Here is a 17,875-nt window from a genome sequence, read left to right as displayed (position 1 = left end):
GTAAACACTTGATAGGCAAGAAGGCTCATTACTGACTCAGTAGCTGGAAGTTTATACCAAAGGCTGATCACCTAGGCAACCTCTAATGAGAATGAAAGAATATTCTAGCCGCTTAGAAGGAAATGGTTATTCAGACTAAGTGTGAAAAGTTCTACAGTTCCTATCGGTGAATGGCAAGAATTCTCCTGAGCCAAGAGGAATCCTGGAACGTGGTTCTTCTGACAGCAGCCAAGCTTACTATACTAATAGTTTGTGTGCAAATCCTACTGAAAGAACATAAAATTGAACATGTTTGTCTCCCTGCTGCTTCAAATCAGAGTTATGCTATAAAAAAATAACATCTCCCTTTATTTGATTTTCATATCTTTGTTTAGAAAATGTTTTCAATTTCTTGATGATTTTATTAAATAATTTAGAAAATATGTTATATGATGACAGTATTTTAAAAACATGAATATAACTAAAATATTTGACTTGTACTTAATTATTAGTAGTTAATTATCAATTTCAAGATATCTGTATTGTTTTCTCAATTTTAAAATTATTTTTATAAATACAGGTATATAGTTTATGAATCATCATATATGCATATCAATGTTTCTTTTTTAATTTACTCCTTTTTAATAACTTATTAAATCAGTGGTTTCAGTTTTTACCCCACTTTCCACGTTTTAATTCAAGACACAAGGTCTGTCATGTGTTTTGCATTTTGCAGATAGTGTGATTGACACCTTACTGGTAACAGCTTTGAAAAGATATCAGGAATAGATAAAGACCATGATAAATGTCCTGTATCTTCTCTTCTGCTGATTTCCAACAACAAGAACTTGAAATGCCCTCTATATATTAAGTGAAATGTAGTCTGTCCTTGGTTGTTTATGTAAAGCTGCAGATATCAACTCCCAGCTACTATGTTATCAGATAAAACCTATACTTTATCAGGACAGCTAAAAATTCCAAAATAAATTACTACATTAGCCACGTGAGAAATGTTCACAACAGAATTTGGTTGTTTTCTTCTTTTGTACTGAAGGTTGCTTGGAACTGAAAGAAGATACTATTGAAAACCTGCTTTCAGCTGCGTGCCTTCTTCAGCTTCCTCAAGTAGTAGAAGTATGTTGTCATTTCCTCATGAAACTTCTCCATCCATCAAACTGTCTGGGAATCCGAGCATTTGCAGATGCTCAAGGATGCATTGAATTAATGAAAGTGGCCCACAGCTACACCATGGTAAGGAGATTTAACATTTAAATAGTGGAGTATTATACTAAATATCAAATGATACAATTATGATGGCTTTCCACAATTAATATTTAAGGTGTTTTCTGTGATTGATACATGCTCAATATTTACCATTATGATATGTAATATAATATTTGATAAACTCAAGGTAATTAATAATCTTGTCCTTATTTTAATTTTAAGACATTATTACACTTTATTGTCAATATTGATATTAATGTTGACTGTTGGGATTTTAAATGTTGATTTACTAAGTAAAAATTATTCCTATTTTCTCAATCTTTTTCTGTTCAATTCTTCAACTACAATTTTTCTCATTTTCTGCATTTTTCTTATATAAGTCTATCATATAATCCTTTACACACACACACACACACGGCACCTCTCTATTATTTGTGGTTAATAATTTTGTAGATATAATGGGAAGTACAAAATGTCTATTTGTGTCATGAATATTAGTTCATTGATACTTTTTGTTTTAAAACAAAATAATTTTAAGTAGACAACATTTAGTATGCACTTCATAAAGTTAATTTTCTGAAATATTGTTATAACTCAAAAGTTTAAGCGGCATGCAGGGCAATCAACAAATATTCTTGAAATAGTTCGAGTTTATTTTTTTTTATATTGTCACAATTCTCACAGTATAATGATCCTTTTATGAGAATTATGAGGATTCTAAAAGTCATTCTTATTGTGTATCTTATTTTTATCTATTTTTCACTTCTTAACTAGCTATTAATTTTATGTATATGACTGTTGGCCTGCTTGTGTATGTGTACCAATTGCTTTCCTAGTGTTGACAGAGGTCAAATGGCATTACAGATTCTAGAATGGTGACTGCAGATGACTGTGAGCTTCTGCAGGATGGCTGGGAAGTGAGTCTTGGTCAAAACCCAGTGTCGTTGATCTTGACTTCTCAGCAGTCCTCATTGTCCACTATGTTCAGCGAGTCCGGTTGAGCCTAGGCAGTTTGGATGCTCACCTTACTAGACCTGGAAGGAGGTGGGAGGTCCTTGGACTTCCTACAAGGCAGGGAACCCAGACTGCCCTTCCGGCTGATGAGGGAGGGGGACTTGATTCGGGGAGGTGGAGGGATGTGGAAGGCGGTGGAGGGGAGGAGACAAAAATCTTTAATAAATAAACAAATAAACAAACAAACAAACGAAAAAGAAGTGAGTCTGGGTCATCTTTAAGAGTAGGTCCAAATAAGGAGCAGAAGGAGAGAGAGCACAAGCAAGGAACTCAGGACCAAGAGGGGTGCACCCACACACTGAGACAATGGGGATGTTCTATTATGGAACTCACCAAGGCCAGCTTGCCTTGGTCTGAAAAAACCTGGGATAAAACCGGACTCGCTGAACATAGAGAACAACGAGGATTACTGAGAACTCAAGAACAATGGCAGTGGGTTTTTGATCCTACTGCACGACCTGGCTTTGTGGGAGCCTAGGCAGTTTAGATGCTCACCTTACTAGACCTGGATGGAGGTGGGTGGTCCTTGGACTTCCCACAGGGCAAGGAACCCTGATAGCTCTAAGGGCTGACAAGGGAGGGGGACTTGATTGAGGGAGGGGGAGGGAAATGGGAGGCGGTGGCGGGGAAGAGACAGAAATCTTTAATAAATAAATAAACGCGAAAAAAAAAAAGAGTAGCAATTCTCATAACAACTGGGCCACCTCTATAGCCATGAGTTGTATACTTTAAAGGTGAAACTTTTATATTCATGAACTATTTTTCATATTACTTCCAATTCAGACAGTATAAGTCCTTACAAAACTCAATACTTATGGTAGTTCATTTACTAGATATAATTATTATGTCATACAAACTATGAAGAGAAATCTCTATATCAATATTAGTTAGCAATACATTTTATTTTGACAACTTTAATGTATTAATACAAATAAATGAAATGTAGAATATCTCATTAGCAACTCAAGGGAAATTGTCTATAGTATGCAGAATAAGATTTCTTGATACTTCTTTGAAGTATCAAAAAATAAATAATTTTCAAGTAACTTTTGAAAATCAACACCTATAATTATTATTGTTATTAATCTTAGAATTTCAGCATTGTCTAACGTTTATAATTTAAAATTTTAAGGAGTTTGCACATTAGATGAAAACTCAGAGATAAAAGAAGAAGCCTGATAGCTCTTCTGTTTTTTAATTCTTTGGAAATATTCCATGACGGGTCACAGTCCTATATTTGCAATGATATGAACCATTCAAAATCAGTGTAAACAAGTCCTTTATCAACCAAAATACCAACGTCCAACTGCTGCTAATTGGGCACATTTGATTCCAATTTAGAGAACTGGCTTCGCTTAGCTAGAGAACAATATACTGCCATATCAAGAGGGGTAATGGTCCCTTCTGGTCTGGTTTGAAGTTATTAATTTAGTAATAAATATTGTTTCCTTTGCAGCTGCCCAGGATGTTTCTAGTTTATTTGATAAAGTAACACTATTTCATAGTTTTTAAATGTATATTCTTTATGAAAGTGTATGCAAAATGAAGGGCATGATGCTATTCTATGCAAGTATATCTTTTAGACCGTGAATAAATTACGTGTTGTGGCATATTTTTGAAACTTATTTTATTTCAAAATAATTAGAAACATGATACTAAGTATTCTACTGATTTTCTTAGTTAATATTTAAGGGAAGAAAAATTGCTACCCATTTGTCTTTCTTAGTCTTATTTCTCTGGATCTAACACTTGAAAATTAGTTTGCATGTGGTGTTACAATATCCATAAAAATGCCCTTAATCCCTGTCTACTCAGGAGTATATTCTGGTCCAAACTATACAATGAATGCTTTGAAAGAAAATTTGTCTATTTTTCTATTTTTCCTTTTTATAAATATATTTAGTAACTCACACTGCCAGTTTTCATGCTATATGTATAATGACATTAATATACACTCTCAATTTTTACTGAATTTCTTAACACCTGTATAGTGTAGTTATTATTTATTTCAAAAATCTTTAGAGATGATCTTTGCAATCCAGACCTTAACGTATTCACTTTTACTTTTGCAATCTGTCTTCCTCATTCATTTTTGGATAATAATTGATCATGTGTAAATGATGTTACTTTTTTTTATGCAGAGTGACACGGCTGGACAATTGTTTTATGTATAAAACAGTAAGAAATTTTGACTGACACACCAATACTAGCCAGCAGTGTGAAACAGATTCTCCAAGAGTAACTAATTATTGACTTATGAATGCAGAGACAGCAACAAAATCATTGAAGGAAAGTCTCACTGTATACTCTGTTGGTTTTCATTATTAAACATTGGGTAATTATGAATGCCATATTTTAAATTTGGTAAAATGCAACATAACAAAATCATTTGGATCACAGGAATGGAAATATATTCATGTGGTCTGATAGTACTTTGAAAGCCAAAATATAACATCAACAAACAACATGATTTCTCTTGTTTTATAAAAATAGAAAATGAAAGCAGCTGTTTTTGTGAAGTTGATGCAAAGGAATTGTACCAAAAGCAAGAGGATTTGTGTTTTTCATTCTTCATTTGAATTTTAGTAGACATAATCTTTCATATTAAATAATATATAAAATACAACTTAGGTTCTTCAGAATCAGTTCAACATCTACTAGCACTTACTGCTCTAGCTATCAATCAGAATTTGGTACACAGCTCCCACATATGGTGGTTCACACCTGCCTATACTTTTGTTGGAGAGGGATTTATTCCCTCTCTGTCCTCTATGGGCTCTTGTACACAAATTCACACTCACACAGCCATGCACACTTACTAATACAAAAGACATCATTAAATATCCACATATGCAAAAATTTAGAAGTCGTTGCTTTTGTGTGACTGAGAGAAGTTTTGCTATATCTCATGGCTTCAAATGGTGTTAGCCTGACATGGGGAAGAAAAGGGGAAGTTGGAACTTTTGGTGTAGACTTCTAGATTTTTCAGAATCCAAAAAGCAGAGAGTATGACCAGCACCTGGAAAAGACCAGATATGCTATATCAAAGATTCATTCTCAGTGACCCACTTCTTAAAACCTAGGTCCATCTTCTGAAGGGAGGAAGTAAAGGAGACCAGACATTCAAAACAAAATCCCATAGGGATTTTTCCAATTCAAACCACAACACTCTATTTACTAAAGGTAGAACTACACTTCAGTGATTTTTAAAAATGACTTTTATTGTTCACTGTGCTGTATTCAAATAATATTACAAATAAGTAATTATTCATTAATACAATTACAAACTTTCTGGTTGACTGAAATTCCTAAATTTCTATAAAACAGACCAAGTTAATATGTTGTAACAAAGGTTAAAATAAATCTATTATTCCCAAAATTACTAAAAGACATCGCCCATTTTTTTTTAATCAAGTTCTTAATCAGACATGATTCAGGTACCAGACATTTTCTTTTAGGCCACCAACCAGCTCCCAAATTATGATGTGGAGAATATTATTAGTTGCAGATGATCAGCCTAGCATATGCACATTTCTATTTAGGTCTTTGGCTTAACCTGTTTTTCTTCATCTACCATTTGCCTCAAGGCTTTTTACTTTTTTTCTTTATTTCCTACTTTCCTTGTTTCTCTATGTCTGTCTGTCTGGTGTCTAGCTTTCTCCTTGTCCTAGGTGTGTCTATTTTTCTCTCTGCCTTCATCTCTCATTCTTCTATCTATTTTTCCTCTTATTTATTCTGTTTCCCTGGCAGCCCTGCCGATTCTTTCTTATGCCTAGCTAATGGACATTCAACTTTTTATTAGACCAAACAGGTCTAATAAAATAGGTACAAAATATCTTTGAAAGGCAAGGTGAAATAGGTACAAAATACATTTACATAATAAATCACAAATTCTTACATTCCTAAACAAATTCAGCATAACAAAAGTAACACAAATTTAAACAGTTAAAGTCATATTCTGGACTATACACAAATGTAATGAATCTTAAATAATATTTCATAACCATCTCATTATATTGAAACTTTTTAACATGGTGAAGAACATTCCATTAAAAATCTTCTCTGTTTATAGTTTTTATACAAAGCTACAATCCTAACTATATGGAAGTTGAGTCAGGTGGATTATGATTGTAATCTCTGGCTAAGATATCCTGTGAGTTCAGCACAATCCTTAGAAATGTGTTAAGAAAAAGCCAAAAGCCCAGGAGTAGAGATGGCTGATCAGAAATAGAGTTTCAGTTTTACAAGGTCCTGGAGTTGATCATCACATGAATCAGGATAAAAAAAAAATCCCCAGATGTTTTAGTAGCTTGACAAAATAATGATGATTATAATAATATTAATTTCATTACATTTATTTTCTATTTACACTTTTATATTCATGTTTTGTTACTTTTACTTAGCTTTTTCAAATTTAGATTTCAAAATTTGATGTATTTATTTGTGAGCTGGTTTATGGGTTGCCAAAGAGTACAAAAACAACAGCTACAACTGTTTAACTCTAAGTGTTTACTCCTTCTTAACAATCTCACATACTCCATTTCAGCTCAAATCCATAACCTTGTTTTCTTGTATTATTACTGTTATACACCCATGTACACACATGTTAAGATGAATAGAGTCTGCTGAGTGCATTTAGTGTTGTTACGTTTATGTCTATAGTGACAATCACTTGTGATTGGCTAACTCTTCAGAGGACTCATCCCTTAAGAACACAGATTATCATTCCGTAACAGCTATTAATCAAGGTGTGGGACCTTATGAGACTTCCTATACTCAGATTGTATCTTGACCAAACCCCCCAACTCTCCATTCCAAAATTCTCCTTGACCCATCATTATGTCTTCTTCTAAATTTATGTCTTTCATTTTAATTTTATTCAATAACTTACTCTATATAAAATATATTTATTCTTTCCATATTCCCTTCATTGAACACAACAAACTTTAATCATGATCACTCCCACTATAGCTCACTCCCAAATATTGCTGAAGACTTCGATTTAAATTAGTACTTCCAGGAAGGGAAGTTTATTCTTAAACTGTAATGACTCATTTTATATTAAAATAGGAATTTATTTAATTATGTTCTTAACATACTAAAACCCATATGTGCCACCCCTGTGTTCAAATGTCATCTGGTAAGCCAGAGGGTACCTGTTGGCGACCACATCCTAAAGAAAAATGATTTCTCCTAACCCCAGTATCAATTGTCACCAAATATAACAACACATCATACAACATACATACAGCTCACTATTAAAAAATCATTTTCTTTATTATCTAAAGATTTGATGGTTTGTATAGATGTTTTATGCCTCAGATTGCTACTCAGGAACAGAGTCAATAGAATTTCAAGAACACTTTTGAAATGTCCTCCAAACATTAAAATTCATTTTGTAAAAATCTCTAATAGCCTTTCTATCATATCAAATAATTTCATTGGCAGGATTCACATATAAACTAAATAATATTTCTTTAATTTTGGAACACTTGAAAAGGATCCTTTTCTCATTAATTATGACAGGAAGAAGAAAGGCTAGAATCTTTTGCCTTCAGGCTCCTTTTATTTCACCAGGGTACTTCAGGAAACTGGAACAATAATTTATTTTCTTTCTGAATGAGAAAAGCAATCCAATTTTATTCATATAATTAAAAAACTCATTTTGTAAAACTTCTCATAAAAAGCTGTTTAGGAATTATTTGATTTTCTGGTAAATTGGACATTTCACAATTATATTTTAATTAAAATTCTGTTTCTCTGTTAGGAAATATACTTGTTCTAAATATCTTTAATAGTAATTTTTAATGTGGAGAGAAGGAGAAGGATTGATTATAGTACAAAAGAAACAAGAGAAATCAATTTTTGCCCAAGGGGAAATCATTCCACTGCTTAAGCAGAGGTCAGGGTTGAAACAACACCTCTGCTTTTTGAAGAAACCTTTTAGAAACTTAGTATCTATCACACAACAGTAAGGAGACAGAGATGGTTAATATCCGATCTGCCTTAAAATCCAGTCTTTGCTAATTGTGTTCCAGCTAAGCATACAGTTAGATTTTAAGATTGCATCAAGTCAAGAAGTATACATAACTGTATTCCAGCTAAGTATACATCTAGATTTTAATATCACATGAAGTGGGAAAGTAGACTGATTTGTGTATTACCAGTTAATACACCAATTTGGGTAGGAAAAATACAACACAGTTTCACCCCTAGATGAATAGCTAGGTTAATGACTGCTAATAGAAAGAGAACCACTTTTCCTTAGAGACTATCTGCTACATAGTTCATTCTTTACCAGTCAACCCTAGATAGTTGCATGAAATAATGTTAAATGACCTTAGTATATTTAGCATTGTTTTGTTTTACAAATTTTAATATCTTTCTAAGAAGCTCAGATGTGGAGATTTGGGCACCATCTTTCAACATTAAAAAAAAGTAAATTCAAAGTAAGCAATGCATTGCAACCTAAAAACACCATTTAATTATTTATAACTACGTGTCTTTGATCAATTCTCTTGAGAGTCCACACGTTCCTGGAGAACAAACTTGAGTCTGGTCCAGATAATAAACTTGGGCTCTCATGGCTTTTCCACCTTCAATTCTTAAATCTGTTAAATCCATAAAGTACAAATGAATGTCATGATCAAACTAATAGCTCTTATGTTAATAATAAGTGATAAAAAATATATTGTCCTGAGTAGACTATCTCATAATGATAGTTGATCAGCTAATGCTTATGAATATTTTTCCTTGTTTTCTAGCATTTTTACAAATACATAAAGCAATGAAGAATTAGGGAAATACAAGCCAAAACCATTAAATTCACCACTTAAAAGATAAAATATCAACATTTTTAGTATTTTCACACAGCTGAAAATTTAGAAAATTTCTTTCACTTCAGAAAGGAACCATTTTCTATCATGCTTTTCAACATGAAAGTAAATGGATAATTTATTTTCTCTATACCTAAATGATTTTATTAAAGGTAAATTTTCATAAAAATAAAATCATGCAAAAACATATGGGCATTTAAATGTCTTATTTCATATTTCATGATATAGGAAGACTCATTCAATTGAAAGAATGACAGTAGTTCGTTTATTTTTGATGGTAGAAAAAATTTCACCGCATATATGTACATACATAAATACATACATAGAACACATACATAGATATACTCTATCTAGTGATCAGAGTGTTTTATTATTAAAATTGAATATTAATTTGCAAAATATTGATAATTATTCTTCCTGTGGAAAATAAAACACGTTTAAAACAGAAACTATCCTGATTTCATGTGCATTCTACAACACACATATAAATCATAAATAGTATTAAAAATAAATAGATTTTGAATTTATTATTTTTTTATAAACTTTAAAATATATTTAAAAATGTCCTTCCCCTACAATGGAACATCTTGGATGGCACACTCCAAGTCAGACATTACTTCTAGCCAATTCTAAGGTAGATATTATTAAGCAGCCACTCGCTTATGGAAATATTTCCAGCCAAGTCACAGAAAGTCAGTGAAAAAATATACCAGGGAACACACATCTTAAGAATCCAGTGGTACTTTTACACTAATCTATGTTTTCAACATGAATGGAATATTGTATTGGAGCACTCCTTTGACCTTGAATTTGGCAGCAACTTTAGTTTATAAAGACTTGCTTTTGCTGTCTGACTTCTCATTATTTCTCAGTATTTCTCAATATTATTTCTAAGGGATCCATAAGCTCCCATCAACCATGTCTCATATGTAATTTATTTGATGTGATGAAACACAAATTTTATTTGTTCTTATTAGAAACTTGGAGTCGAATATTAGGGGATGAAAGCTGAGAGATCAGAGAAGCAGTGTTACCAGCCACTATAGAGACCTTTTACCCCTACCAAATCCTCAGACTGAAAGGGCGATACTGTCTCTCCCAATCCTCACACTGCACCTCAGACTACATCCCCATACTGACTGCTTTAGAGTACACTTCAGACTGCTCCTCAGACTTCATTGAGCTCCTGTCTTCTCCTGCCTTATATTCCTCTTTCTTCCCAGTCATACCATTCCTGTCTCTACCTCCCTAATGTTGGGATTAAAGGCAAGTAATCCCAAGTGCTTTCTGTGAGCTGTTTCTCTTTTAGATTCAATGTCGTATAGCACTTGATGTCCTTGAACTAACAGAGATCCTTCTACCTCTCTTGATCTTCAAGCAAACTTCATTTGTTAAAACACAAACAAAATATCACTATATTTTGAATAGAGAATTTCATTGGTAATGTTACATATATCATAGGGGTCCGCATTTGTGGCTGAGTATTCCAACACCTATTTTCTGAACTTCCATTTCATGTGAGATTCCTACTGTTAATTATTGCTCTCTGTACAAGGATACTTCTCTAATGATGTCTGTGAGCTCCTCAGATCTATGGCAATTTGTATAAAATTTTGAAGGGAGTTTGATAATTATATAAAAATTTTCTCTGGGAAAAACATTCCAACTTTGTTGGATGCTCAGTAAGATTCAGTGTGTTCTAGGCATAGGAGAAAATTTCATTTGAAGGGAAACATCTTTAATTCTCGGGAAACAAACAAATCAAATCTCAGAAAGTTCCTGAAACTCTCTCCAAGTTTGTATATGTATTAAGGAGTGCTGTTAAGGCTATATCACACGGCCGGGTGGTGGTAGCACACAACTTTAATCCCAGCACTCGGGAGGCAGAGGCAGAGGCAGGTGGATCTCCATGAGTTTTAGGCCAGCCTGTTGTACAAGAGCTAGTTCCAGGACAGGCACCAAAAACTACAGAGAAACCCTGTCTTGAAAATAAAAAAAAAAAGAGGCTATATCACACCATCTGAGATACCTAGTAGAAGCAACGACCAATAGGCCTGCCTGGAAAATAAACCAGCTGAGCTGTCTAAAAGAGATTCAGAACAACAGCTACCTGAGAAGGACACTCTATAACCCTATGAATTGTCTGTTAGTTGAACAGTGTTCTCCAGATTTCTTATTTTCACTGTCATCCCTTATACCGGCATGGTCTTTGCTAATGAACTTTGAGTGATTTCTGCTATATACTCCTCAACTATACTCCAGTTGCTAACAGCAATAAAACTTACCGTTTGGTTTATATGGTATCCTCTGGCCTGTTGTAGGTTCCTAATTTGCGTTGAGTAGACAGTTATTCAATTATTCAGGAATAATATTATATTAGTTTGATCGAACAATAGTAGCAGTGATACTGCTAGAACTTTTCAGCCTGAGATCTCTCTAAATGCTTAAGCCTAAAATATGATATCATAGATAATGAATTCTTTAAAACAGATGAGTTTTGTCCACACATCTGTTGCTAAGGTGGTTTGGGTGTTCTTGTGTTTTCTCCTCTGTGTTTCTATTAGTAATGTCTCTTTTACAGAACTTTGGTAAAGGATGGAGTCTCCTTCTCCACGTCACTTAAAATAATAAATGCTGCTTTGTTCAAGGACTGAACAAATGAAAGAACCATTGCATGTATGCTGAAAATAGTAACAAAATTGTTCACAGTGGAAGAGAACAAGGGAGTTTGGGGATTGTCTTCACATTGAGTTAGGCATGAAATATTTTATCAAGCAGTGCACAGCAGTTTAGGAGAGATTCGTTGCCTTTAGCCCGAACATTATTAAGTATTTAAGATCTAATGACAACCCCAGATTAATGAAGTTAAGACAGTTTTCAGTCTATATGTTACACAATTTATGCAGTAAATGCAAATTTGAAATACCTGAATCATTATAGTGGACAACAGGGCAGCTGGGGAGAACCCAATTATTGTATTCCCAACGGAGGGCAGGATTATGTCTGCATTAATAGATCTCCTACACAAAGCCTGCATTATAAATCATGGTGCAGGCAACAAGAGTGATGTTCTTTGCTGTGTAACCTTTTCCTATTGATTTCTCTTAAGGTGTAGAAATGCTTCCTTTTACTAAAGGAAGATAGTTTCAATTTATTTCAAAAGAAATATTATTGTAATTTTTAAGCCAATTTTGTATTTCTTTCTTCCTTTATTAGCAAGATTTACTTATGAAAAATAAATATATGTCCCTTGTTACTTGGTCAGTAAGATTTACATTTAACATACTGAAGCATCTACACTTTATCTGGCCATTTGGTGCTGAAACAGCATGACTTAGTTAATTGTTATGCAGAAATAGGCTTTATAGATATGCTAAAACCAGGCAGTGTTTAGCATTTATGACCGCCTATGCATTTGTATAGTTAATGTTCCTGTGTATTTCATGTACAGTCTTTATTACTGCACACCAAGGGGAATTAATGCTTAAGAGATATTTTGTGGCAGGATTAATATGTGAAAATATTTTTGCTGACCTTTTTCTTTTTTCTTAACATTTGAAAAAAAAAAATTCCAATGAACCAGACTGTTAGCAAAGGCCACTAATTCTTTTCTTGCTGCCCTGACCAGAAAAAATCACACAGAAATCTGTATTAATTGCAATACTGCTTGGCAAATAGCTTAAGCGTATTTCTTACTAACTCTTAAATTAACCCATTTCTATTAATCTGTTTATTTCCACATGGCTGTGGTTTACTGGCAAGGTTTCAGTGTGACTGTCTTCTTTGGGTGGCTGCATGGCTTCTCTCTGACCAGCAGAGCATTTTTCATTCATGTTTAGCTCTTTGCCCTGATATTTTAAAAATTAAAACACACCTTCATAATTGTGGAATAATAAATTGTTTTCATATGTGCCCCATGTAATTCTTTGAATCATAGAAAAAGAGTCTTCTTCATATATGCTTGTATTACACAATTACGTTACTTGAAAACTATAAATTCTGAAGATAAAAATACTAAAATATCCATGGCATTTGGCTAATGAATGTGAGCCCATTTTGTATCTGGATGATATGAAGAATCAGCTTCTGATATGGAAATGCAGCTGGGCAGACATAATCAGAAGGTATACTATTTATGTGACTTCACAAGAGTTATTATAACAAAGCGTTACACTGAATTAGGAAAGTGATGGGAGTAGATCTTTAGATTCATTTCCTCACCAGCTATGGCAAGTTGTCTAAGTTTATGGTATCAGGAATGATTTCCTTCGTTTTGATTGGGCCTTAAATTGAATTCCCTTCCTTTTGTTTCTCCAAAGATAATACATCCCTACTGCTGTTTTAATTATACTCTGCTGTGCTGGCCAGAATGGTTCATAGGCTCTACAGATAGGTAACATTACTGATGGTTTCTCTTCACAGGCATTTTTCTCAGCACCTTCAAGTACTTTGCCATAGAGGGGACTTCCAGGTCAATTTGAGCTCTAGTCTCCACAGTGGGAGGCAACTATAGCAAAGGGTTGTTTCCCTTCGTTTTCTGGGAGACAATAAAGAACAATGCAAATAACCTATATTATTATGGGAGTCTCTTCGGCTACTAAGTGATGAACTGATTAATATGTTTACTTGCTAGTGAAATTAGTGGTCATATTACCAATTATCCTTAAAGCCTGGGACCTATAGATTATGTCGTCAATGTGTGAAGCTGTTGGAGTTTACAATATTAACAAAGAAAATGTCACCTTCCATTTTCTCACAGAATTTCCACTATCCACACTTCAATGTATTTTTTAATACATTTTCAATGCATTTTTTGCTACATTCATACCTATGTTTTTCAATGTTTAAATCAATATTTCATGCAAATGGACAACTGTTCCAGATTGACTGAAATTAAGACTGAATTTCTTATTTATTATTTGTTTATATAAAGAAATTTTCAGACAAATGGATAGAACAAAAAAAAAACTATTATTCTGAGTTAGGTAACCAAGATCTAGAAAGACAAACATGGTATGTGCTCACTCTTAGGCGGTTGTTAAGAATAAACATATTGGATAACCAACCTACAATTCACAGCCCCAGAGACTAGATAACAAGGAAAGATCAAAGAGGGATGCATAGATTTCTCTGGGAAAGGGAAGTTTCAAAAAAGGTCTCCTGGGTAAACTGGGGGCAGGTGTTGTAAGGTTGGGAACTAGAAGGGAGGGTGCAGGAGAGAGAAGGGTTGGAGACAAGATGGAACAGGAGAGTAAAAAAAGAAATTTATTTGGCTTCTCTAGGCTTGTCAACTATAGGCTTAATTTTCTTTGTTTATAGCTAGAGTCCACTAATGAGTGAGTACATTCCATATTCATCTTTTGGGGTCTGGGTTATCTCACTCAGGATAATGTATTTCCATCTATTTGCATGCAAAATTCAAAATGTCATTATTTTTTACCGCTGAGTAGTACTCTAATGTGTATATATTCCACACTTTCTTCATCCATTCTTCCATTGCATGGCATTTAGGTTGTTTCTAGGATCTGGCAATTACAAATAATGCTGCTATGAACATAGTTGAACAAATGCTTTTGTAGTATGATTGGGCATCTCTTGGGTATATTCCCAAGAGTGGTATTACTGGATTCTGAGGTAGATTGATTCCTAATTTCCTGAGAAACCACCACACGAATTTCCAAAGTGGTTGCATAAGTTTGCATTCCCACCAGCAATGGATGAGTGTTCATGTTGCTCCACATCCTCTCCAGCATAGGCTATCATTGATGTTTTTGATTTTAGCCATTCTGACAGGTGTAAGATGGTATCTCAAAGTTGTTTTGATTCGCATTTCCCTGATCGCTAAGGAGGTTGAACATGAACTTAAGTGTCTTTTGGCCATTCAAACTTCGTCTGCTGAGAATTCTCTTTTCAGTTCAGTACCCCATTTTTGAATTGGGTTAATTAGCATTTTAAAGTCTAGTTTCCTGAGTTCTTTATATATTTTGGAGCTCAGATCTTTGTCTGATGCGGGGTTGGTGAAGATCTTCTCCCATTCAATAGGTTGCCTTTTTGTCTTAATGGCAATGTCCTTTGCTTTATGGAAGCTTCTCAGTTTCAGGAGGTTCCATTTATTCACTGTTGCTCTTGTTGTCTGTGCTACTGGGGTTATATGTAGGAAGTGGTCTCCTGTGCTCAAGTGTTGCAGTCTACTTCCCACTTTCTCTTCTATCAGGTTCAGTGTGGTCGGATTTATATTGAGGTCTTTAATCCATTTGGACTTGAGTTTTGTGCATGGTGTTAGATATGGATCTATCTTCATTCTTCTACAGTTTGACATCCAGTTATGTCATCACCATTTGTTAAAGATGCTTTTTTTCTTCCATTGCATAATTACTTTTTTGTATACTCACTAAGGCACATATGTTAAATTATGTACAATAGATTCCGCACATAAATTTGCATCATACTTTAAGAAGGAAAGTTACAATAGACTTTTTTTCATTTGTCTGCTTTATTAACATTCTAATTTTATTCCTAACAAAATGAATATTTAAACTGCAAGTCTCTCATATTTAAACTTAATAAGATTATAATGTGTTTTATAGTTTAAAATATACTCATTCACAATATCTAGCGAATCCAAAATCAGTCAAGCAGAAATGAATCAGTAAGTGAAAATAATGCTTTAAAATAGCCATTAATTTTGCTCTATATTTTTCTGCCTTTGTCTGTGGCCCAAATCTTAATTAAACGTGTTATAAATCTAGTTTTTTAAAAAAAGATTATTCTCACCACCGTCTCTATGATGGTGTTTTAATGACCCTTCACTTTTATCTTAATTTTGTAATCCAATGAGTGAAGTCGTAGACACTTTGACATTTTTGACAACTTATATCTAATGAATATGCTCCTAAAATTCCTGAGTAACAGAAATGCCTCACTTCTGTAATTAAAATGTGTGGCCATAACTGACATTATTAGATGAATCTTTTAGAACTTCACTGATTGCTTAATAAGTGCACAGTTCCCAGGGGATATCGAGAAGACATCCCATTAAGTAAGTGCATTGTGGATTTACCTGCTTAAAAATTCTCAGTGTGAGTCCACTTGGTTAATCAACATTTTTATGCCAGTTATTTTATGTCCCTGGGAGATTTTGGCAAACTGGGCTAATGTAGAACATCAATTGATTAGTGCAGCCATCATGCTAAATGATCTCCTGGGTTTCTGTAATAGCGTATAAGAGTCTCTAAGAAGAAATTTATCAAACTTTTACTTATTTATTCAGGAGTTTTACTCCCCCTAATTTATCAGTAATTATGGTAGTCAAGAAGACAGTCTGGTATGTGATTATGAACATGGAGTTTGAAGAGATTTTACAGATTTTAAAATATAAAAATACAGATTTTAAATATAAAAATATTTGGAAAAGTTATTTGACATATAAGACTTTATTGAATTTCATTATGAAAAGAAATAACCACATTAAGAGCTTCATATAGGTATGATACTGAATACGATAAGAAAATTTATACACAAGATATTAAATGACAAGTTTTTGATAGTTGTAACCACTCATATATTTTGAGTTAGGAGAAATGTAAGGCATTTTAATTGATGGGGCTAATTGATGTTTGCCTCTTTTCTCTATTGTTAGTCCCCATTTAACATAAATGCCACATGAAAGGAGTAAGTTACCAAACTAAATTTTGGTATCTACAAATTATATGTCATTAGTGACAGTATCTACTCAATCACCTGTGATTTTAAACACCATATTTATGGTGAAAGATAATAAACAATGATGTGAAAGATAACCAAGAGTGTCACATTATCAGTCTTTTGCAACCTGGAAACATTTGGCCTATTTATGATTAAAATTCAACATTAAGATCATTTTCACTTTCCATTTGATTAGATAGAATCTATGATTGAAAACATCCCTGAAATGGTAGAATCTAACTTTCAAACTACCATGATTAGTGTTCATATGTGTTCTAAAAAGGTTAAAAATGTTTAAATATAGAAATACAATTTGATTTGGTTATAATTATATATATATATATATATATATATATATATATATATAACTTTAAATATTCTCTTCCTCTTTTATCTCACTCTCTTTTTCTTCTTACTTACTTACCCCTCAAGATCTTTCTATGTTGCCCATTTCTGCCTTAAAATCATATCCAGATCATTTATACAAAACTCATGCTTTATTATCATTTTATTTGACACAGTAAGAGCCAATATAACTTAATGTTTAAGTGGAACTCTTCTGCTTAGTATTGAAGTTCATGGTTCAAGAATAACCATAGTTCAAGAATAATATTAGAATGTTTGTTTAACTCTCACTGCCTGAGTTTCCACAAAGGACAAGTTGAGTGGACATTTAACCTTTTATTTCCTAAACCACTTGTCAAGAATCTAATATAATATATGAGCTGTTAAGATGAGGAACAGTGTCTTCATTGATATGATATCCAATGAAATAAAGTATAAAAAATGTGTAAGATGAACTTTTCAATTACTTGACAGTATTTTTAATAGTAGGCCACATTTTCCTTATCTACTAGAAGTTACCTTTTTGATGCAATGAATAGAAAAACTGGGGACAAGAACATTGGGGGGGATTTTCATAATAATTGAAATATGTACATATTTTTTATAATATTGAAATTTTGTTTAAAGATGAGAATATTCATAATGCTAACTTTACTTCATACCTAATACTATTCATGATAAGGCTCTCTTTGAAGAACCCCCAAAAGATCTGTTGACAACAGAGTAACCTTGCCATTGGTAGAATTCCTACAAGTCTATGATTGTTTGTTATT

General features: G+C 33.3%; 1 protein-coding gene across 2 annotated transcripts in view; it reads left to right on the top strand.

The window, feature by feature from the left end:
* Positions 1-17,875, top strand: part of Klhl1 (kelch like family member 1) — a 228,833-nt gene that overhangs the window by 112,657 nt on the left and 98,301 nt on the right. For both annotated transcript variants that reach the window (XM_075949699.1, XM_075949700.1), the window contains exon 4: positions 1,034-1,230. In XM_075949699.1, coding sequence (XP_075805814.1) covers positions 1,034-1,230 — 197 coding nt within the window. The remainder of the gene's footprint in view (positions 1-1,033; positions 1,231-17,875) is intronic.

The sequence above is a fragment of the Microtus pennsylvanicus genome, chromosome 15, assembly GCF_037038515.1.
Source record: "Microtus pennsylvanicus isolate mMicPen1 chromosome 15, mMicPen1.hap1, whole genome shotgun sequence".
NCBI lineage: Eukaryota > Metazoa > Chordata > Mammalia > Rodentia > Cricetidae > Microtus > Microtus pennsylvanicus.
This window is presented reverse-complemented; position numbering and strand designations above follow the sequence as displayed.